This window comes from Trichogramma pretiosum, unplaced genomic scaffold (assembly GCF_000599845.2).
Source record: "Trichogramma pretiosum strain Unisexual culture from Peru unplaced genomic scaffold, Tpre_2.0 scaffold53, whole genome shotgun sequence".
NCBI classification, from domain to species: Eukaryota; Metazoa; Arthropoda; class Insecta; order Hymenoptera; family Trichogrammatidae; genus Trichogramma; species Trichogramma pretiosum.
Window position 1 is genome coordinate 827,741 of NW_019641626.1, and position 25,284 is coordinate 853,024.

At 45.2% G+C, this 25,284-nt stretch overlaps 1 protein-coding gene across 1 annotated transcript in view; it reads right to left on the reverse strand.

Moving 5' to 3' along the window:
• LOC106651235 (discoidin domain-containing receptor 2-like) overlaps positions 1-24,779 on the reverse strand; it is a 55,625-nt gene extending 30,846 nt beyond the window's left edge. The window contains exons 1-5 of the mRNA XM_023459055.1: positions 24,507-24,779; positions 20,362-20,467; positions 13,107-13,338; positions 3,487-3,634; positions 2,877-3,187 (exon numbers count right to left, since the gene is read on the reverse strand). Coding sequence (XP_023314823.1) covers positions 2,877-3,187; positions 3,487-3,634; positions 13,107-13,338; positions 20,362-20,467; positions 24,507-24,642 — 933 coding nt within the window. The 5' untranslated portion in view covers positions 24,643-24,779. The remainder of the gene's footprint in view (positions 1-2,876; positions 3,188-3,486; positions 3,635-13,106; positions 13,339-20,361; positions 20,468-24,506) is intronic.
• Between the last annotated feature and the right edge of the window lie 505 nt (positions 24,780-25,284).

Here is a 25,284-nt window from a genome sequence, read left to right on the forward strand (position 1 = left end):
GGCTACCTTCTCCTTTCTCCCTTTCAAAGCCAAGTGCAGCGGTGTGTCACCCTTTTCGTCCTGAGCATCGACGTGCACCTTCTGCTGGATATCGTCATTGATCTTGAAAAATAACTCCGCCAAGTCGCTGGTGTATTGGTACAGGCACATAATGTGCAAAGGAGTTAATCCATCTATATTCGGCAAATTTGCATCGGCGCCTCTTCGCAGCAGTGTATCGATCGCGACTTTCGAGTCCCAAAACGCAGCCACGTGCAGCGGTGTCCAACCATTATTGTCTCGAGCGTCGACCTGGACCGTCCGATCGATCTCTCCGTCGACATCGAGAAACAACTCCGCCAAGGAGCTTTCGCCTCTCCTACTCGCATAGTGCAGAGCAGTGCATCCAAGCATATTGGTTACATTCAGATTGGCGCCTCTTCTCCGCAGATATGCGACCAAGCTGGAGCTGTCTCCGGGACGAATTTGGATCACAGCCAAGTGCAATGGCGTTTCGCCGTGATTGTCCTGAGCATTAACTTGCACCGGGTGAAATTTTTCGTCGCTGAGCTCGAACAACGCCCTCGCCGTTGCGTCATCGTCGCGATAAGTATTGAGTCTCTCTCCGCAATTATCGACCCACATTATCTGGCAAATCGAGTGCAGAACCGTCTTTCGATCGTTATTAGCCAAATTAGGATTGGCGCCTCTTTTCAGCAACAATTTGAATACGTCCGTGCGATCTTGCCTCAGAGCCAAGTGCAGCAGCGAATCGCCCGTTGATTTCGCGAGGAAGAGATTGGGATCCAGGCCGTGCTCGAGAAATTTCTCGATGGCGTCCCAACAGCCGAACTCGCAGGCCGCGTGGAAATGCGTCCATCCATTCTCGTCGGTGTAGTTCACGTCAAATCTATCGTAGATTTTAAAAAGCTCGCGGATCACTTTTTCTCTGTTAAAGCCCCAGTTTCCAGCTGCCAAATGCACTGCTGTGGTGCGACGCGACGATGGCTTACCGTCTTGACCGAGGTCGGGCTTGTCTTTGTAGCCGCTGCGAGACACGAACTCGACGATTATCTTTCCCAGATCATCCCGCCTGAACCATGACATTGTTTCCACGAGAAGACGCTCGATTTCTTCGAGCAGGAAGATATTACGGAGGTTGGGAAGTTTGCCCCTCCAATTTCTGATCAAATGGCCGAATTCAAGGTAAAATGTACGACGCTCTTGGTCGATCTCCCACTTGACTTTTTCCTTCAAGTTCTTCAATTTTTCGAAGCAAACTTTGCGCGCGAGCTGGTGCATGTTTGAAGTCGTTGTCGTTGAATCACTCGTCGAAATTAAAGAATAAATCAATTTTTTTCACTGAATCACTCGCAAGTTAGAACAAACGCGTACGTACTCTATACGATCGGAAAAAAATATACAGAGCACATGGGCGAAGGTTAAAAAAGTACGAGGAGCGCCGGACATGCGCAGTTACAGGTAAAAGCCCGCGCCGACACAACTCATATACGCCGTGCGCATATACATAGCAGACGCACACAAGTCACTTTCTCCAACAGTCATACACCCACGCTACACCGCGGCTACTACAATAACACGCCTCTGTGCCGGGCCCTACAATAGAAGCCGCGCCGACACAACTCATATACGCCATGCGCATATACATAGCAGACATATACACGACGTGTTCCATCTATTATTCCAACGTACTTATAAGCAACAGTTTCGAATATAGCAAAAATGAATTCCTAGACTATTTGAGGTAAAGCTCAAGGTCTGAACAATTGATTAAATAACTACAATTAGTTATAACACTAGACAGAATTTGTGACTGATGCCTGTATTTATGTGTGTGCAAGAATGAAGCCCGGAAAAGTTTTATTTCGATCTGTTAATATTTAAAAAGCTATTACGATGTTTCTTCTTTTATTTTCCTAAATTTATTTGAAAAAATTTTTTTTATTGATGTTTGTCAGGGTGAAGTGTTAATTTTGATAGACGAGCAGCCAACCTTTAATTTTAGATCAAAAACGTTAGGATTTATCAATTATTTTAAAAATTACACGGCGAAGAAAAAAAAGGATTTGTCTTTATTTTTTGGAATAATATTAGTTTCTTGCATTGGGTTGGATTTTTTTTATTTATTGTTTTTTAATTTGAGGTACGATTTTGAAAGATGAGTAGGCAAGCATAAATTCTAGATAGAAAACGATAGTATTCATAGATTATTTTAAAAATTACATCGTGAGGAAGAAGTTTTAGTTTTTTATTTGCAGGGTCTAAGTTCGAATAATTGCTTTTAGCATTTACGATTAAATTGGAGCGATAATTTTTTTTACAAGGAAGTTATTTGCCAATGAATTGGCAGCGATATTTGGTGTTACACTCGGTGCGCTCGGGCGGCCTATATAGAGAGGGCTACATCCCTAGTATCAAAGGAAGGATTTCGGGAATCCGGCAAACATGATATGCGAAAAAACCATTTCAACGATTTGTTCTTCTCTCGATTGCTTTTTTTTTAATCAATAGGTAATATTCAAATGCATTACGACTGCATAATGTGCAATGGGCAGCGAATAAAATCCAACGACTTTGCTTAATTAGGCCCTTATATCTAGCCATTATACGCGCACCATTCCAGGCACATATTTGTCCGCAATATCAATGACGTTCACGTGCCCATGGAAATCATGACTTGAATATTCAAATGTCCAGCCTATTGCCAGAAACGAGTATGCTCTCTAGGAAACACAATGCCTTGAGCGATTATCATCTCCAACTGTAAATGGCTGATTCGCGTTTATGCTCTTGCGCGCGTCGCCTAATGTCATTTCTGCGAATCCACTGTTCGCCCACGCGACATTCGATATCAAGTACAAAAAAGAGCGACTCACCTTGATGTCTTTGCTGAACTGATTGCTGCAGACGATGTGCAGGGCCGAGAACTCTCGGACGCGATCGAACTCGAACTTGATCTCGACGGGCTGGCCGTTCCTCGTGTCGTTGCGCCAGCCGACCCAGCCCTTGCCGCGCTCGTGCGTGTGGAAGCCGAACTTGAAGTTGTCGGGGCCGGCTCGGCCGTCGGTCAGCTGGCCCAGGCCCCGGCGCAGCTCGCCGTCCCAGAGGCCGTCGTAGGTCGCGTCGAAGAACTCCCAGTCGGCGCCGCGCTTCTCGCCCTGCGGCATCGAGTACGAAACTATGCCATCTGTGGAGCAGCCATTTTTCACATTCAATGCCTTATAATATGTACGATATGCAGACTATTGGAATTTTCGAAATGGAAGTTCAAGTGGAAGTTACATTGTTGTATGTGTCTGCTGTAGATCGTGTAAGAGAGTGGATTATCGAAAATATGACATTTTTCCCAGAGCAGCGAATCGCGAATGTAAGGCTATGTCGATATACGACGTCAATTTTTTCGTTTTGTATAAATTACGAGAGCAAAAAGTCGGTGGATTATTTTCACTTCGATATTCGATAATGCTACGAATCAATTGCACTCACCGCTCCAATAGCAGCCGTAGAGCTCGACTCGCATGCAGACCGTGCGCATGTGCGAGTCGTAGGGCAGGAAGCGCACCTTGCTGGCCCATATCGGCGGATCAAGCTCGTGCTTCGCTTCCAGATACGTGTTGTCGTTGCCCTTAATCACCTGTGTAACAAATGAGAATTAATTAGTTCGACGACACAGGTTACGATATTATGTGAATATAGAAAATCAATCATTCTCCAATGTATTTCACTGCCACGTTACGTCCTCTCTCTCTTTTTGGGTAAAGTGAGCAGACACTTTTTTTTGTCGAGGGACAATAGACGCGGAGAGACAGAAAAAAAAATTGTATACATCGTGCGGGCGACGCGCGTCGAAGCGCAAAATTGTCCAACGCCAAGGAATACAGGCGGCGAAATACTTTGTGCTCGGCTTTATTCGTCAACAATTCACCCTCTCTATGGGCTATCGGCGCTATACTTTTCGTGAATCAACAGCTTTGCTTACGCCACGCGGTATGAATGATTCTCTCCAGTCATCCTAAATTTCAACTTTTACCCCGTGTGGCGTGTCACGCGCTCCGATCGTGGATTAATCGCTACTACGCGCGCGCGCCTATGCAATTTCCAATGCCTGCAAAAATATCATCAATTTTTCATTACAAATATGCTCGGGCTTTCGAGCTGGCTAAAGGTGACAGCGAGTGCCCCTCTCCCGTTTTGCTTCTCTGACACCAAAGTCTTTTACCGTACGTGCACATGCGCCTCTTTGAAATTCAACGCATGCCTCGCATAGCCTATTTGCCGAAGATCTATGCAGTCTCTCGAAGGTCCGCGTTTTGCCAAACGGATATTAAGCTTTGGCTTCGGGGCTTTGGTTTATGATACGGCGCATTTCTCGGCTTTTTGCGAGCAAAGAACGTCGCTGCGGATTAACTTTTGATTGAATTTTCCATTGCGTGTGATTTACTTTGAAATCTTTACCCTCGCGTCGAGTCCGTAAAAAATAAAGCGAGAAATCAATTTGCGATTGGACATGCTTACATTTATGCGCCGAGTTTTCTCGCGGATGAACGATCGGTAAATCCATCGGCTATCATTAATTATGCTTAGTCAATACGTTGCGCTGTTTCGTGGCTTATATGGTGCTTTTCTATTTTCCTCATCCAAAATATATGTTATCGATACATAATTCGTTTCCAATTTCTATATCATTCAGAACGGAAGGGTGAAAAATATGTTCATTTCGCGCGATAGCACAATTGAGACATGCGATATGATTGTTTCATTATTAATTAATTGCCGCACGCGGCCACTGCGAGTTTCTAATTAATGAGGCCAATACACACGCGTACATATTGAATGGATGTGTATTACAGGTATACATTGGGAATAATATATGCGCTTGGCACAATTAACGAAGGAGCGAGCTCACATAGCGCTCGGCCACACGACTGACCGCGTTCATTCGAAAAACAAGCAGCCGAGTAATCAAGGCTAATATTCCCGTATCGTGGCATTAAATGTACGATTTGAACTGGCGCGAAAGCAGCGCGAAACGCTCCGAACCAAGATAAATATTATTATAAATAGACTCTGGTATATGTGCTGGCTGTGGCATGCACAGCAGCAGCAGCAGCAGTTGGCCATAACGGCCGCAGGAGGAAGTAAATATTAACCAAGTTGCGCGCGCGTGAGTGTTAATTTTCCCAAAAAGCTCGAGCGCACAGGCACTTTTTATGCTACTTGTAGCATGCATCAAGCGAGTAGTAGTTGGACGAGCGAGCATCGAAAATTCAGCAGCAGTCAGCGCTAATCTCTCAGCCGTCGCTCGTACATTATGCACTCGCTCTTGCCCGTACTTGCAGCTGTATTACACATGTATGCGCGCGCGCGTATGTATAATATATTTTACAAGAAAACGCGCGACGTACTACGGAGGCGCAACCGAACGCGCGCCCGACCCGAGCTTATACGGGGCTTATCTCGGCCGAGGTGCGCGCGTCACTTCACCGTAAAACTGATGCGTGTGCGAGCGCGTCTGCCTTGTTATTTCTTTCGAGGGCTGCTCGTTGTTTCTTTTTTCGCGTCGCGTCCGATGAAGATTACGCGTGAATGACGTGCGGGGGTAAGTCTGCGTGTTCGATGAGACGATGCGGCTTTGATAAATAACTCCTTCTATGCCGGAGCCATTGTTTCTTTTTTCATTTTGGACATTTTGAGACGTGCGCCTAATCGAGTACGACGCGCGTACGCGAGACGAGACAAATTTTCAGCCGATATTGCAGCTGCGACGTTGAATTAAGGCTGTTGACGCTGATGCTCAACGTCAAACTGACGTCGAAATTATTAACAATGTACTTTATTTTTAGTTCGGCACTGTTCGAATCAAGAGAATTCAACATTTTATTTCTTTGCCGCTGTGAGCTTGTGCCGATTCAAAATCAATTGACTCGACAATCGGCGCTATTTTATTACAATTTACTCGTCGATATTTTTCGTTGTTTGTTTCTAAGTTGGATTCTTCTATGCGTTCGAAAATTGTACGAATGTCGCGTATAAAATGATTGAGCACTGGTGAACTGATGTCGCTTTAAAATTAATCAACTCGACAATTGGCGTTTTTACATTTCTCGTAATCTTTGTCTGTTTTCACTGCTGAGATTCGTTCAAGAATTATTCGTGGGTTGCGAATCAAATAATTGTCGGTAACTGCAGGCATACGGTATACGATTAATCGAATAATGCTACACGGCACATGCGAACTCATCAGCGCCACCAAACCGGCAAGATACGCGGAAACTTTCGCGTCTAGAGCATAAAACAATACGTTTCAAAAGTTAATGGGAACAGCATTTTACGTTAAATGTTCAATTTCAGGTTCGAAATTGAAGAAGGCAACGGATAATATACAAAAGTCAGAATGTATCGTTAAGACTAATTCAGGTATTATACAGGATCCGACCACCCGGATTCAACGATCACTTGTTTGCAACCAAAGGCATTGGATACAATTTTTTCTAGTCCTAAAAATGCTCAATCGATGGGCGCATGACTGGGAGACCGGTGTAAATAACGAAGACCCCCATTCTACAATAAGGAGTCAAGTGAAAACAGTGGCTTATACAAGCATCTCTGCTTTTACATTTGCGGGAGCGACGCCTAGAGTCGGCGCCACCTAGCGGCGTTGAAAATGAACACACTTTTACGTCTACTACACCTAAAATTTAAAAAGTTTTGTACTTTGCATCTTTGTGAGATTATGTCGAGAAGATTTTTCCGTTGCTGGGCACTGGTTCTTTTCTTGGAATTAATACACTATCGACTGCCGATTCTTTGCTGTGACATTATCATCGATTCGCTGATGAACCAAGATTTATATAATATTTGCTTGTCAGCTTGGAAGGCTAAAGTTCATAATGACAATCAGCAAATTTGAAGTAGTTTTTTGTTTTTTGATGTGAAACATCTATTTTGTTATTAATTTTTTCCGATTCTCTACATTATTCAAACGAATAAATTTAAAAAATACATTTTAATCATTGATTCGCGTGGATACTTTCATTTACCAAAAATCACAAATAAGTTTCACATCGCGCAGCTGTTTTTATGCAGCTGCTTATTGATTCAAAAAATAAATTTTAAACACTCGAGGGTTCATGAACTGATCTCGGTAGCGTCACGCCGAGAATTTCATAGTTGCTTCTTTCAATCTCAACAACTTATATCGTTCACTCAATTAGTCCTGAAATACACTGAAGACTCAACCAATTTTTCGATAGGTTTTTTGTTTTCGTGAAATTATGCTTTCGTGTACACAAGCAATTCCTTATTTGCATTTAAAATTTAACCCTCTCGTAGTTACAGCGTAGAGCTGTCAAAAATGAAACTATTTCTCCGATACGTAAATTTTCAACTTGGTGCTGCAGTCATTCAAAATTGAGTCACGCGCGAGCCTCCGTACTTTTATTGCACACACAGAGACGGGCATATTAAAGGCGCGCGCTCACGCGCCAGCATTATTGCACGTAGCGCAGCAGCGGCAGCAAGTGCAGTCGAAATCTAAAAATAAAAATCTCGTATGCATGTATATTTCGCGGCACATGTTGGTGGATTTTGACTGTTTTGACGCTTGCGGAGGGATTTTTGGTTACGCCACGCTCGCGCGCATCCGGTGCCACACCATAACCATATATATTATAAGCGAATTCGAATCCGCGCCTGTGCATTGCGTTCCCGGAAAGACTCGACTGCGTTTAATCCATCCGGGACACACGCGCGTACGCACGAATGTATAATACGCACATAATGCGAGCAGTGCGGTGTGCGACACGCGTATACGCATCGCAACTGGCCTTCGGTCCGCTCCTCGCAGCGCGTGAAATGACGAAGATGAATCGTCGTGGCACGAGAGGGCTCGACTTTCCTCGCGGCGTGTTTCGCTCGTACAATTTGATTCTGTTATGACTTAACTTAAGCATTATTAATCGCAGTGGTCACTCGAATTTATGCTCGCGCAGCTCGTTGATTTTTCAGCGCTCAAAAAATAGACGAAATCAATGAGCCCCCGACTGCTTTACGGGGCTTATATATGCAACTGCGCTTAGCAAAGCCTATATAATAATATCATGAATATACGAGTTCAGCGAATGGAAGCAGAGTCGAGCCGAGCTGTCGTCGAAAGTTCGTATTCGTTTCGCGCCGGTAAGACACACGCGTCAAACGGCACTGCACTACTGTTGATGCTGCTGCTGCTGCTGATGCTCTCGGCGCGATAGCGCGAGGCTGCGCTGCGTGGGTGTAGACGACTCACTCAAAGAGAAGCCGCGTCGTCGCCTCGGTAATTAAGCCGGCTTCTGCTGTTACAGTCCCACGTCTCGGTCGTCAATAATATATAACGCTCGTTCGCAACGAAACAGACGACGACTTTTTACATGATATTTCGGAAAGAGCTCGGCAGCAGCTCGTCAACTTTCGGCGCGACTTTCGGAATCTTTCTATAAATTATGTATTTGTACGTCATAAAAAAATAAGCGGAGAAGCTCGCTCCAATTGTTGCGGGCTTCTCGATGGACGCGGCCCTGGCTAAAATACGTACGCCGTGTATATAACGTAGCTCAGTTTACAATACGTAACATAAATAAAATTATCAACTACATGTTGAACTTCGTGTCGAAGTTTGCGATTAAGTTATAAAGTTTGCTGGAAAAACAAGTGCAGCTCTCGACGCGCTTTGCTGCCAGCCATCGGCTGTCGAGTCGGCTTTTCTCTCTCTCGCGCTAACCTATGTGGCGGTCTATGTATAACGTTATATCCGCTGAAAGTTGCAGCTCCAGCTGTATAATTAAGCCGCGCGTAATGATATATCAATAAAGTTGGGGATAAAAATTCAAACACTCCATATAACTTGACGTTATGATTATTAGTAAACATATTCTAAATGGATATGCGACCGACGCAGAAGTAGCTCTATGCTTCCCTAGCATAATATAAGCTCTCCCGCGATCAAAAAACACGTTTACAGCCTTCCTTCCACGTGCTCGGTACGCAGTAGTGCCTCGAACGAGTGCAGCTCGAGCGGCCGAGCTTCGATTGGCCTATCTTTAGACATCGACTTATTATGCATAAATCTGGGTAACGATCGTGCTGCACAGCCGCGCGGCACAAATGATTGACGCTAACAAAGCCGTAAAAAGGAGAAATTCGTAAATCATGTCAATTATAAGTGCAATATTTTTTTTCTTAAATACTTTGCAGCGCCTCGGCATCGCAATCGATCCACGAATAGAGACATTTTTCTTCGCTGAGGAATGCGCAGAGGTGAAGGTGCTCTCGGCGATCGATTACGTAAAAGTCCGTAGAATGTGAATAGGATTTTTCGATAAATATAGCTTATGAATTGTGTGTATTCTCAAGGAATCAAATAAGAATATTCGTTTGCTATTACTGTACGAATCAAAAGCAAGTTTGCAGACAATTATTCCTATTTTAAGATAAAAATGTATCTACAGAGTTTTATTGTGACATTTGTCAAGCTTTTAAAACAACGTATCTTTCTAAATATTTATTTTCTTTGACAGCACTTTGCAATTGTTTTTTAAAAATATTACTCTAACGAAATTGATAGTAGATCTTTTGAAATTTGCATAATTACCTCGCTATCTTTTCCTTCCGCACTTGAGAATGCAAATTTCACGCTTTTCATAGCTCGTGTAATCGAGTTTCTCGCAGTTGCAAGATTTTTATAATTGCCGTCAAAAGTTTCGCTTGTCTATTATAATTAGGCAAAACAAGAAAAAAAAGTTGAAATAATAATTTTTCAGGCACATTATGTCCACTGCCACTTGCTTATACCGTTGTCAATTTCGTAATAATTTCACATAGATATGCGCATTAAATATCGGTATTCATTGGCGCGTTAATGAGATATTCTCGAAAGCAATTAAGGTTCAGGGCGAGCTGAAAATTTCCATCTCTCTGCGTTCGCGCGAATGAGTGATGATGTCGCGCGCCTCGAACTCTCGAACGAGCAGCGGATCGTATGTAGGAAGTTAAAAAGAGTTAAAAAGAGTAAAGATGAAAAGAATGCTGAGTAAATTACGCGCCGCCTAATGAGAAATTCCGTGTTTTTTCCTTTATTTGCGTGCATAAGTATATGAGTATAATAAGAGCCAAGAAAGCGAGAAAGGCCTCGCGAGTAGTTACCTGCATCGTGCGAAGGTACATTACGAATATAACCTACAGCGCGAATACTCGCTACTCGAATGAATTTTAATAACTTACGAAAATTTAATTAATCTTTTGAGCTTCAGCCGAAAGATCGATGGAGCTCAAAATGCCACCGTATATCATCGATTCTTATTTAAATTTCTCTCTTCGCACTGGTCAACGAGATCGCGGATATTTGGTGCAACAGAACGCATGTAAATGAAAATGGGCGTCGGCTGTATCAATCTCATCGACGAGTTGTCACAGGACTTTGATTTCGGGACTTTGAAAATCGATCTCGTCACTCGAGCTTTTTACACCCATACAGCAAAAACAGTTCTGATATCCTTTTTCCCCTTCAAAGGCATATTATTCACATTGAAAAGGGCCAAATATAAAAGTAAGAAGAAAAAAAATTATTAAGATAAAATTGATCGAGATAGTTGCGTAACGGCCTGACTGACACAAGTAGAGCAGGCAGAGCTTTCGAGCTTTACGCTCTTCTTCACCGCGGTATGTGTTCGCAAAGAAAGCGTGAAACTCACGCAAGCAGCCAGAGAGAATGAGAGAAGAGAAGAGAGAGAGAGAGAGGGAAATGACCTGTGTAAAAGGAGCTTTAGGGAGATTACGTGAGAGCAATGATAAATCGCGCGCGTTCCTCCGAAGCGAAGGTAGTAGTCTACGTATATAGATATGTATGCGCGAGCGAGACGGTATGGATAACGCAAGCGAGAGGTGCGCGCTTGTTTCTGGCACTTTTACAAATACAGAGAGAGAGAGAGAGAGAGAGAGCGAGAAAGTGAGTTGGATAACAGAATCGCAGAGAAAACATTTTTCCGGCGGGCGGGACGAATCTCATGAATTCCACGATCGAGTTTGACTAATCGATAAGTATATAGAGAAAAAAAGCTGGAGAGCATCGAGGCGGTATTATACATGTAGCAGCGTGAAACATTCACGGAATATAAAGCGTGGACCAACAGAGAGATAGAGAGACCGATCCATATAGCTATATTTATATAGAGTTGCTTTATGTATATAAGTTTCTAAAACTCCAGATCTTGGGCTGCAAAAATCAATTGTTTATTCAGCTCAGCCGCCATCGAGTGTACACACGTGCGTCAAGCGTTTCTTCGCGCTGACGTTCGAGAGTTGCGATCCGTATTCCGTATATATATAAAAAAAAAAGGGTGTTGATGCAAGTGCAGAGCTACTCGTCGATGCAGCACACTCGTAAGCTCGCTTACACAATAGCCAGGCGCAACTTCAAAGTGGGTACATAAACTCTGCTATATAATATGCATAATTCGTCGTTCGAATCGTTCGAGCGCTATATGAGTCTACCTGCCTGGCATATGTACACACGCAGCTCGGGTGTGCGTGGATTTTCTCTCTCCCGAGATATACGCAAGATTCTCTTCTGAGCTGCAGGCAAAGACATAAGTGAGAAATACTGCAGAGCTGTATACGCAACTCGCTACACACGCGTAAGCGCAGAGTTCAAATGGCTCAAAGAAACAACTGTTGGGGCTGCTGCTGCTGCTGGGGATGGAAAATCAGGTCAAGAGGTAGCAGAATTCACCTAGATCCATAGCGAGCGAGCATAGTATACCATGACTCGGAGCAAGGCGCGCAAGCGATATATATTACCCGAGTAAATGAGAAGCGAGCAACTGCACCGAGAATAGTATACATAGATATAGGAGTCGCACCCTAAGAGCCATTTCTCTCTCTCTCTCCCTCCTGCTGCACTCTCTTTCTCGCTCTCTCTCTCTTCTGACTAAATTATCATTTAATGGAAATCGTTGCTCGTTTAGCATCACATTTATTTATGCAACGAGCCGCCAGCCAGCCAGCCAGCCACCACCGCCGACCCTCCTTATATACACTGCTGGCGCTGCTGGTGCACGAGAGAGAGAGAGGAATAAATGTCTTGAGCGCGCGCGCGGCGATGAGCCGCTCGACGATAAAGAGATTTGCCAACGGCGGATCAAATTGTATATTTGCCGCCCGTAACGGATGCTGCTCGCGCGTCGATTTTTGTCTTATTTTGCTCGACGATATTTTGATTACCAGGGCAATGATATTAACGACTACGTAGGAAAATGCGGGCCAAATCGCAGCGCGGATCGAGTGCAATGGATGAAGTCACTGCTTGCCACGCGTCCGATGTACTTTAATCCGAGAGTCTGCGGAGCGTCAGTGTGTCACAACAAACAAGCGGAATTCAACGAACTATAAGTGTATTATGAGATTCTTCGGCTGTACGATCAACTCGAGCGCATATGCCGATCACGCGTGTACAAACTAAAATGTACCGTACGATATACACACGGTCGATTTCCTATTTAGGCTCGTCACAGTTCGCGACGCCTGCATAACGAGATTTCGCGTGCAGTCGGAATATAGAAATAGTCCCTCTAAATGTACTTATATATTATTATAGCGCACAGCTCGCTGGCGGATTAGCGATCATAAACACGTATATATAAAGGAACGGGACGAGCGAGATGTGCGCAGCCGAGAAAACGCTTTATCAAAGAAGCGCCTTTGGTATATATTACATATATTTGTTGCGTGGCAACTGCTGCTCCGGCTCGACGCAACTAATGGAGCGTCAGAGAGAGATTAATACATCGGCAAACTGCGCGTATATATAGTTGATCGCGAGGGCCTAATGGCCGCACATACATTATCTATATGTATCCGCGCGATTCGTTTCACGTCGATGCCTCTCGCGCAGCCCAAAGAGGAGGAGGACTCCAATTGGATGAACACGTCAATATTTGCTACGCGCGATGCTCGTCCGATGATACTCCCTCTTTCTCTTTCATTTGCTTATCATCGATACAGAGTTCGCGAATTCTATCGGTCGCTACACCGTTGCGCAATTGAAAAATTGAAAAACGAAAAATATTGGTACGTACCTCCTGGCCTTTGATGTCCTTGTAGCGGACCCACTTGCCGAGCTTGGGCCGCCAGTACTCGAGCATGTAGGCCTCGGCGTACTCGACGCCGACTCCGTTGCCGAAGCGGCCCTGGGTGCCCGTGGCGGTGATCAAGTGAACCGTGTGAAGATCAATTTCCAGCCACTCGCGCGGATCGTTTGTCACTTGGTCCTTGGGGCACCAGGCGCCGCCGTGATTCTCCGTGCGCAATCTGTTGATCGACAAGACAGGAGAATGAATAAAAAGAGAGGAAAATTATCATCGGCGCTGCGCTGCAGCCACTGCGCAGCCGACCCATTAGGCTTAATTATGTTACGGGGAAATGATGTATCGCGAGCGGGCGCGCGCCGAGGGACGATTATTACACATCGTAAAGCATCATCGGACCCTTTCAATCCACTTTTTCTCGGCCAAAATAACGATTATCTTCTTCGAGAGCTGCTGCTGCTGCACACGCCTAACGTCCCGTAATGAATATGTATTTTATGCAAAGATTTTACACGCGCAATACGTATACGCACTGCGCATACTACGCGTGTGCGCATGTAATATTGTGGCGAATGATGCATATGCATAACACGACAGCTGCGACACTGAATCATTTGTAATAATGAAAAATAAAATCCCATTAGCAATGCGTTAAATCTACATCTCGATTTCGCACCTGTATCGCGTCTCGCACTTCGGTAAAACAAAAAAAAAAAAAAAGTGGAAATCATCGCCGCTGCCTCGAGCTCGTACTACTCGTTGAGTGGACTGCAAATTACTCATACGGCACGATGTATACGCGCGATACAAGTTCCATTACAGATGCAAAGCGAGTTTCAATTTCAGTCGGTGCGCAGTAGACCGATGTTCGCGTGTAGATATCGCAATTGCTTTTCGCGCGTCTGTCTTTTTGCACTTGACCGTCGTTGACAACTTGACAAATATCGACCATTTTATAGGCGATCGCGAGTACATTCGTGTTATAGATCCTCGATTGAACGCAAGGAAAGACCAAGTCGCGATGTTGATGGAATATGCGACAATATTAAAAGGGAGTACTGTGTGCTCAATCACTGTTAGGAAAATGACTATACAATATGTCTAATAGTCATGGGAAATGCCATTGTATCCAATATTCGCATTATATAGCCTACGAAAATATTCTTAGTACTTGCTAGTTTACAGTACTCCATCTGTTGGCGAAACCAACAAGCTTATAACCAAACATAACGTATCTGTGATGACGATAAATTTTATTAAAATACTAAACTCTAATCCTAGAATATGAATTCAGGAATTTTGCTACGATATAATTAAAAAAGGTCAACTTCAATAATTGTTCATATGTGAAGTAACTTGACAAACGAATGAATTAATAAAGCCGGTTTATAATACAGCAGCGTCGCTCGCGATGAAGCAATCTCAATCATTCGCGAGCTTTTACAGAAAACACAACAATTTACTCGTGTATATATGTGGCCCATCGCGCTCGCACTCCTTTCCAGCTCGCTGAGCCCAAAAGAGCCGCATTGTATGTATAAACACATGCGGACGAACTCGGACCTTTGCCGGGGAACAAAGGCCGCGTGGATATCCTGCCCCCGCGCAAAAACGCATCGTCCGCGCGAGGGTCAATGAATAAATGCAATTTTAATCGACCGCGGATGAAGTCGAGCACGAGTAGACTTTGCCAGGGAGAGAGAGAGAGAGTACACATTTACGCCTGACTATAGATACGCTACATACTCAGAGCTAATCATTTGCACGTAAACCGGTCAATTTTGCAAGCGCGAGCGAATTTAATAATTGCGGTAATGCGTATCCTTATTATTTTTTCTGCTACTTTGAATTTTCCACTCGACTCGCGGGTTTTAATTGCATGCACAGAGTCACAACTGGTCGAGACATTTTCGCGATACGCGCGAATCGACCGCGCAACGCCAACGTTATTATCAATTTTTTTTTATCAACGTCTCGTTTCAGCTCGGCGTTTAGGTTGGATACTTTATTGCGCGAGATCATTATGAGAAAGGGGCCCCCACGTGGCGCAATCGGCGCGTGCGAACGTCAACTCGGGCTTCGCTTTATCGAACGAATATCATAACGAATTCCTGCGCGTAACGCTCGCGAATCGAGCACGTGTGTATGTGCAGTGCGCGCGCCTTTGAAAAGTACACACATTAAGTATTCGTTTAATCGTCTTCGATTACTACGTGTATCGATGCCGTGCGTAAGATAAAACTCTCTACCTTTGCCGATATAACGTGAGAAGGAGCTAGATTATATCGTGCGTATACGACTGCTTATATACAGGTATGCGCTGTGTCTGTTTCAATACGTACGTACACACACAGCTAAGTTGGCTCGCAGCTCGCGAGCGAGAGTTCGTGCCACCGACGACGAGTCAAAGTCTCGAGTACATAGTCGAGCCGCGCGAATAAGAGTCACGTATAAGGCGCGCAACGCCAGAAGGAAGAAGTTAGCGCGATAACTGACGCCCTGCCGAACGTCGGAACGACTCTTTAACCGTTTCGTACTGCTACTGCTTCGCAAACTCTCCTCTCTCGTATCCTCCCTCGCCTATATAAGGTTTTCCCCGCTGCGTACGATATATGTATAAAAGACGTCGAAACTTTGCCAAACAATAATGTCACGCCGTTTAAAGAGATCCTCGCGCGCCTTTTCTCTCCCGAACTATGTGCTGCACGCGCATATATATAACGCCGGAGAGAGCTCCGCTTGTATCGATCCCGCGCATGCAAACGGGCGAATTTGTTTTTTATATATATGCGCGAAGCCCTCGAGGGTGTACTCGGTTGTTTATAAGGACTCGAGCGCGATACGCGCCGCTTATGAATTTCGCATTTTTCTCTCGCGTGTTATAGTTGAAAACTCCGGAAGCGAGTCGGAAAACAAGACGCATCGGGAAACTCGATCGCGCGAGTATAGAGAAAAAAAAAGAAGAAGAGTCGGAGGGATCTCTTTACATCTGCATACGGTACTGGTACGTAGCTATGGAGTGCAGTGGCAGTAGTATACCAATGGCAGGGTCTAGGTGAGCATATATGAATGCGCGCACAGTGCACAAAAGCTCGAGCTGCTCGCGCGAGAATGAAAAGATCTCCAAGTAGCAAGTGAAACTCACGACGCGATGCTGCAGTGGTGTACGTCTCGCGTTGAATCTTATATGGATATACGCGGTAGGCAAAGCCGAAGCTCGCTCGCGCGCAGCTACGCAAAGGAATGTCTAAGCGTGCAGGCGCGTATATATAAAGCTCGAGCGCGAACCGAGGCTTTATCGAGACGGTACTCTGTGCTCAGTGGTAGTAGTTGCAGCGCGAAATATAGTCTGTGTGTGCGCGAGCGTGCTTAAGCCATATCGTTTGTTGTCTAGATGAGCCGTGCGCGCGTCTTCGCAGGCGTTGCCGGCTGCATAATCGCTGTATATATACAGGGCTCTCGAGCGACGCCGAGAGCCGAGCGACGCCGAGCTTTGTTTCTGCTTAATTAATTACACGAAGCTCGCAGCCCAGCTGCAGCGACGACGATGATCGTACGGATAATAATGTAGAGTGCGATGATCGTGGCACTAACGTACCGCCACGAGGGGCGTAATTGCAGCTCTGGCTAAATTAAAAAGAAAGCTGCAGCGCCGAAAAAGCTGCACTCTCTCTCTCTCGACACCCTCGGGGCCACGTAGTAGCGAGAGAGATAGGTGTACGAGCGATCATCGTACAACGCTACACTGTATGGGACGATCGATGCGTTGGCCGGCTCTCGAGAGCATCTCTCTATTAAATTAGACGAGCGAGTGCGGATGCATTGTGTAATCATCGGGACATCGAGGCGCACGGATCGCTGCCAGACACGCGCGCAAGCTCTCCTCTATGCAAGCTCCCCGAGAGTTTGGCGCTGCAGCAGCCCGACGCGTAGTACAACGTGGCGCGGCTAGTGTGCGTAATGGTAGAGCTTCGTCTGCTGCTGCTAGCGCTGCGAGGGGGACGCCGCCGAGGCCATTGAAACCCGTCATTGTGCGCGGTAATGGAATGTATTAATATCAGAGAAAGCTGTTTCTGGCCGTCCAAGTGCACACACGGAGGCACGCGTGCGCGTATAGCTGACGTTGGAGAGTCCCTGCGCTCATCCCGCGGGATGGCATATCTATATATATATGTATAGCCGGCGAGGTAGACCGCACAGCGACGCACTGCATTAATACCTAAACCGCGCGAGCGAGCGATCTCTGCCGAAGCTGCCCACGGACGGATGGAAAACACGCGTATATGCCCAGGGATTAGCAGGAATTTCAAATTGTTACTCGTCGGCTGTGCCGCTACGCGCGCGATTCCCAGGTAGATTTTTTCCATCCCCCGGCTTGCAGCTACTACTCTACGCACACATATACCGCGGGGGAAAAATATTTTAAATATCTCTCGCGCGTTATTATTATCTCATCGAGAATGTGCTGCGCGCGAGCCTTCAAAGCTACCTTATACCTACCTCTATCCTATATCCGTACCTATATATATCGACAAAAAGCCGTCGAAAAAAGTTTTATTTTTTTCAAGCGCCGCGCCGTACCATGTTCGACGTTATACGGCCTGCAGGCTGCTGCCATTACCGAGGGCCAAGGTTACAAAATTTTAATTAACATTTTCTTTCGCGCTGCGCGCTCGGCCAATAGGGAAAAAAATTTCATTACGACGAATAATTCGAACGATTTTTTGCCGGAGCTTTATGCTCTTACAAAAGGGCCAACATTACCATTGTTCCAAGCCCATGGCCGGAAAAAGTCAAACTAGCCCATAGCTCTGTGCTGCTGCACTACACGCGCTTTGCAATTAAATTTTCCATCGGCCTTTTTTTGCTCGCCGTTATAGTGCTCTCTTCGTGCGCGTGTGTGTGTATTTTATGCACTTCGCCACTGACGAAGATTTAAAGTATCGTTAAAATTTAATGTAACATCGAAAATTGCTTTTAAGATATTTACACTGTTCTAAGCCTCTCTCGCGCGCGCGAAAGAGAATGGCGAGGAGAGAGGAGCTTATCGTAAAAAGCTTCGTCATCAAAATTACATTTCGGTGCGCATCCGCGCGCGCGCTTTGGATGTGCAGCAGCGGCGGCGGCCCTGTATAGAGGGAAATTTTACACGACATGTATCATTAAATAAAACAAGTTTCAATTTGAGCCAGACGACGTAATCAAAATATATGATCTCGGCTCGGGATAATGCTCCGTCGGGCGCGCTCCGTGCATGTAATACCCGAGCAAATCCAACGCCCGGATCCTATATATGCATACGCCGCGTACATAATACACAAGGCAAGCTCCCATCATAGAGAGAGAGAGAGAGAGAGAAGAGTCGAGGCTCGGAGGACTTCAATTATTCAACGAGGTAATTAATAAGCCATCGTTTATTCACCACATATATAGCTAACGCTGCACACACGCACAGTACGTGTATTATATTATACGGAACTTGCAAGCGTGTAGAGGCCCCGACTATTTCACGATCTTTCTGCCAACGAATTAATTTACACGCCTACTTGATTCATATCTACTTGGCATGCAAATGACCTTTGCATCGCTGGCATAAAATATACATCGATGCCTCGAGTATTAAATATTTATATAGAAATAGTACAAGTCGTGCGCGCGATCGTCGCAGTTAGTCAGCAGCTCGCTCGGGCATTGGCTTTTGATGCGCGTTATGGACTGTTTATAGCATATCAATGTTGTTATCGTACGGATAACAATTACGAGAAAAGTCTCGTTATGGTAGTGAAGATTTAGTGGACTGTGTCGGTACGATGACGTTGAATCGTGAATCCGAATAAAAGAATTAAATGTGTCACATGCCAATGGAAGCAAAAAGCTCCAGAATGTTTCAAAATCGGAGATAACAAAGGAAGTCATGGATAATATTTTTCAACCATACATGATTTTGTCAAAATGGTTTGAAAAAACAGAAACCACAGTGAAAGAACTACTACAGCGTCCGAGCCTTGCGACCTACGTCTACAAACTCGATTTTTCGCTCTATGCAGATAAGCTGAAAAATTTTATACATCAAGATGATCGAAAGCGGACAACGAAAATCACCGGTCCTGTGCTCCAAAAAGGTAAACGGCAACGAGATGAAACACCAGAATCAGAAAATTCATCTGGACGAAATGCTTCACCTGACCAGCCGAAACGAGCAAAACTTCCTAGGTTAGCGAAGTCGTGTTACGAAAACGGATCACCTCCAAGGCGACTTCAATCCCCGACAACAACTCCTCGCGAACATAGCTTCGTTGATAATGAAGTGGATGAACACTTTAGAACCTTGAGTCAAACTTATTTCAGGGCTATCAATCGACTTATAAATGATTCACAAGAAGGAAGTTTGGGACATTCTGCTATGTGACGCGGAGTCTCTTGCTGGCGCCATAAAAAAGACGAGGAAAAGACTGTTGTCAACGTCGATGAAACCTCCAAAAATGAAGAAACTTTCCATCGTAGTGAAAAAATGGAGTCCCTCGGAAAAGCAAAATTAAAAAGTTCTAAAGTAAAATCTCTACTAGTGCGCGCCTACATGGACTTTTAAGCATTTTCATTTGTGGGTTACAAGTTTTTGCAAGTCCGCCACCTAGTGGCTTGTTTACATATTATATAAATACACAAAAAGAGTGCGCTGCTGTTATAACAGCGCAGCATATAACAATGTCTTTTCGAGACCAGCTTGAGTAAATACAAATTATCGACGTACTACATGATGGCTTGTATCAGTGAATAAATGTACGAGAAAATTACGGCCGACTTAAATTACACGCATGTACAAATTTTTATGCAAAATATCGCGTTTGTCCGGTGGATGATTGTTATACTTTTAATGTATCCGATAATTAATTAGAGTAGTTTATTATTCAAATATCGACAAGCTTCGCCTGGCCAGCGAGTCGGATCGATGCAGCGTAATTACGCCGACTCACGAGCAAAAATCAGCCCCATTAAAATTCAAACTTCGAAACGAACCGCAACGCGTGGGCAAAAATTCAGAATAAACCGCCTAGTGTTGAGTATCACGACGAAAAATTCTTTTCACCTTATTATCGAATATAATATCCCGCAGACGCTCTACATAGTAATAACAAAAGAGAGCGAGAGAGAAGAAACGAAAAAGTATATAAAGGATAGAAAAAGTCAGTTAGTTAAAAGGAGAGATAGGGCGATGTAATATAAAAATGCCCTTGGGGTAACTCACCGGGCCTGATGAGGGCCGACGTTGCCGCTGTCGAAGCTCGAACTCGCTGTTATGTCGGCGTCCGGTATCGCCCCGGTCTCCATGCCCAGCGGCGCGATACATTGTGCTGCAAGAAAATGAATTTTACTTTTTACCTTCTTTTTCTTTTTTTGTTGAGACAGCGATCTACATTACTAACAAACTGAAAAAAAAACACATTCGACTTTGCTGTCCAAAAAATATAGCGATGTAAATAAAAGACAACTGCATGACTTTTCTGAACGATATTACCATTGAAATGAAATTTTCCAAGGAAGTGGCATGCATCGCGAGGAGGAAAGTCGTTCGCACCGGAATTTTCGTGATAATTGTCGAAAATCAAGACAATGTCTGCTCGGCGGTAGATGTATAGGCCCTTTCATTGCTTATACGCGATTGCCAGTCGGCACGATCCGATATTTAAATTAGCTCGTTGTTGAAATTATCATGACCGAGTGATTCGTACGTACGAGTCTGTATCTGTATATGGCAGCAGGTCACAATGAGATAACAAGAGACAAAAGAGTAGTTGCAGTTTTCAATGCGCCTATATAGGTGCTCGGAGATGGTAGACAATGCGCCTGGTATATAGACAGTGCCCCGCAGGTGCAGCGGCGCACAATTGTATCTAACGTATACATCGACTGCCGTCTTTATTACATCGAAACCCAATTTTTTTTTTTTTTTTAATTAACACGCACAAAAAAAGCTCGCGCGATAGAAAAAGTTGTTAATTGCAATGAAAGCGTAGAGATCGCGGCTATTTATCGATTCGCTGGGCTGCAAGCTTGTACAATAAATTGATAAACAAGTCGAATTTACATACGATTTCGTGTCGTACTATATATACAACGGTCGGGGAAAACATGACACGTGCAGATTTACGTTTGGCCGAAATACAGAGTCATCGATAGACATTATATAGTTGCCGTATATATACACACACATATTACCGGAGGAATATAAGCTGCGCGCATTAAATACATAATAGAGAGGGCGAGGAGAGAGAGTGCAAGAGGCGCGCTTTGAAGCTATATAAACGCACTGATCACTGCTGCTGCTGCTGCTGCTGCTGCACGAGCCATAAATATGCAGCGCCGGGCCAAGCCGGCATGGCCCCGTGTATACGCATATACATACGCACACTCACGCAAACAGCCAAAGTAAAAACAAGCTCGTTAACGAGCTTTAACACGCACGCAGCCAGCTCAAACGCGCGTATACTCGCACACACGCGTGTAGAATATGGCAGAGTCGAAAATATCGCGAGGGCGGGTTCGTCGGTGGGCGCCACCGACATCATGCAGCGGCCATAGACAGAGAGTAAGAGAGAGAGACTAATGTATGCAAAGCAGATGGTATCTTGCTCCAAGGGCCTCGCCGCGCGACGTACGACCTCGTGCAATATACTACATCCAGAGAGAGAGAGAGTTGCGCACTCCATGACGCAAACTTACGAATAACATGCCAGCTCAAAGGGCAGCTCGGCCGGACAATACAGCAAAGTTCGTATATACAACGAAATATAATCGATGGAAAATTCGATTCTTTCGTCGCGCGTGAATAATATACATTTCAATCGCGTCGATGAGCAACGTATTACAGCTCGAGAATCCGCCCTCGGATCCGTAACAAAATACGCGGACAGCCGGGACCAAAAAAAGCTGCCGACTCCGCTTTAATTCAAGTAAATACGTTCGTCGAAGTTTGCGGCGCACCGACGAGTTTATAAACAAGTTACACCGCTCCGGGGGTATTAGCGTTCTCCTCTATATGAAAAGGCAATGCCGCCGCCGCCTTATTCAGAAACGAACAATTAATACCCTCCTCCCTCCTCGTGGACGACGCTGTGTACATACTGCAACTATACACACTTGCGCGAGCTTACGGTCCAAATTGTATATAATACAAGCCGGTAGCGCCATCGTCGTCGGCTCGCGTGCGGTGCGTGTCGATCTCTCGCGCCCAAGCGCAACTTGATTAAAAGACCGACGCCACTAGTAGTAGTAGTAGTAGCAGACTCGAAGCAGCTCCCGTGCCGGGCACAAACTTTATCAAACTGGATTGAAAGTTGAAGGATTGAAATTGTTCAACAATGGAATATCGGATTATCCCTTGAGCTCTATACCAGTGGTGTACAGCGACTCCGCGTTGGATGCGCGATTCGAATCCTAGGCTGCGCCCATTTTACTTTTACGGTTCCGCTGCTAAGCTGGATATTTTTCGGACGCGAATTTTACTATCCTCTCTTCGATGATCGTTGCAGCTACTTCGATGCCGTAATCTTCGAGGATCATTTTTTTTTTTACTCGCCCATCATTTTTCATCTTGTCACTTTGTTGCGGAGTAGTTGCGCGCCGAGCCCAAAGTTCATATCCGTGAGATATACGCGTGGAGCAGCTTCGCGATAAGCTATAAATAGGTAAAGCCGTTCAAAGGATTAACGATCGATCGCGGCGAGAAAGCTCGAGCTCGATCAATCTCTATTTTGAATATAATATCGAAGAAACGATGGCGAAATTATTTTGTTATTTAGCCGAAGGAAGATACTTGACCCGCATATATATCGGGAAAAAAGTCCAATCATTAGTGCACTCGGCAAGACTCTTTGTGCGCGCGTGTCTTTGTAGGTTACTCGGCAGATCCTTTTAAAAAGTCGACATTTTTCGTTCGATGGCCAATTAAGTTTCAATCGAACGACCGAAAGTTGGTAAAGAAAAAAGGAAAAAATCGACCGTATCAGAGTCACGTGGAGCCGTATTATATATAAAATAAAATATTAAATAAAGTTAACTTTATTATAACTATATACGTATTTACAAGAAAAGCAATTACGTCGCGCTTGACTCGAGAGATCGGGTGGCTCTTTTTTTTTTCATCAATAAGCTCGCATATTATATCGCTCGCGCGCTCGGCGCTCGGTGGGGCTTTGGAAAAGGATTTTCAAACACTTTTAATCATAGTACCTATGATATAACACCTATATATACATCGTTGTCGTGCTCGTTTCAAAGTAATAACATTAAAAAAATGATCCAATCACCGGCAGCCTTAAACTGGAGCGCATTAAAAGTACAAACAGCCAAGCCAGCTCGGCCGAGCTCTTTGCTCCTCGGTATCAAATGCATACTATAGCTATAGTATAGACGTAGCGAGGCAGGCAGAAGCTGATCGACGGCCAGGTCTCATCGAGATTAAACGATCGCGATAAAGTACCGTGACGAACAAGCATCTCTCTCTCTCTCTCTGTTGCTCTTGCTCTCTCGGCGTAAACTCGCACGAGTGCACCTTCCTCCATCTACATAGATATGCACAGCTGCATAAATCAAAAACTCGAGAAAAAAAAGCATCGCGAGAGGAAGGACGCGCTGAAACGTCTGGTATCTACGTTATAATATAAGGACGACGGAAGAAGTTGGCTGATTGGTATAGCGACGCTGTCTTCGATGCATATAATGTATGTATATAAGTTGAAAAGCGAAAGGAGCAATGGACGCGATCTCGTTATCGGAGAGTACCCAGTAGCAGCTGACTTAGGCACTTGGACATGCAAATCGAGAACGGCGACGAGCGACGCTGCGCTGCCTAGCATCTATGTACGAGAGGGACACATTTTACTAACTGCTGTCGTTGCAGCGGCTGCCGAACGAGGATTTATGGCATTTCGATTGGCGGAGAGACTGGAGCGAAGTGAAAAATTCAAAGTAGTCGCGACGTCGGTCGGGGGCCCTGCGCGTGACACATACTGCCTGTCGTTATAACGCGAGAACTGCTATATGTAGTGTAGCCGCGAGAAAGAGCAGTAAAATGCAGCGCGTATCACGATGCCGCCTATGTAATGATGCTATCTCAAAGAATGGAGCACGATCGAAAGATGATATAGGAGGACGGTTTATCGACGCGTAATTGATACTCGACGATAGCGTAATTCCCGAGACTTATGCGGCAGGCATTTATCCTCCGTTTTTTTTCTCTCCGACTCGCTGCTACTCCCGCGGATACTCTCGATGAACATGTCAAATTGACTGCTTCATTGATAAATCGGGATAATTGCTCGAGGATAATTTTCATCGCGCACAAATGTTGCACGCGCTATATATACACTATACGATGTTGGAGAAACTTACAAAGATCGATGGCCCTGGCGGTCGTCGCGAGGCCGAGTACGACGAGGAGCAGCCCAGCAGCGATAAGATCGGCGGCCGGGAGCAGCAAGCGATGTCTTCTGGGCATCAGCTGTTGCTGGCGGCTCGTCGTCGTCATTCTTCTTCTTCTTCCTCCACCTCCTCCTCCGCCTCGTCGTCTCCTTGTTGAGGGTCTCGAAGTAACCCTCGTAGCCTCTGCCTCACCGGGACGACGTTTTCGCGCTGGTCTGCCTCATCCCAAAGCTCCGCAGGACTCTACTTGTTCGACTCCAGCGCAACTGGAAAATAAAAAACACCAATGGTTAATACGGGGCTTTTAATCGTCCGCCGCCGCGCAGTCGGCATTAAGGAGAAATAATATACAATCGATACATCCGGGCAATATTGGATGGCGCGTTTATATCAGCATATGCGGGAATTAAGGAGAGATCAATTCGGCGCAAACGACCGCAGCCGCAAAAGCAGGGCAGGGCAGGGCGCAGGGCTGCTCTCGGGATAAACGTTTATCGCAGTTCGTATTAGCGAGAAACAGCATTTCGACTAATACAGTTGCGTTGCCGGTGCGCAATCACTTGCCTGTTAAAGCCGCAGCCTCTCGCTCTATACATATATATACGGCTCGTGCACATCGCCCCCGCACTCGACTACACTGTGCGAGCTTGCAACAACAACAACGGCAGCAGCAGCAGCAGCAGCAGCAGCGAAGTCGGCGCACGGCACAACGGAGCCAAGGAAATTGTGTATACATATAGCTGCTCTG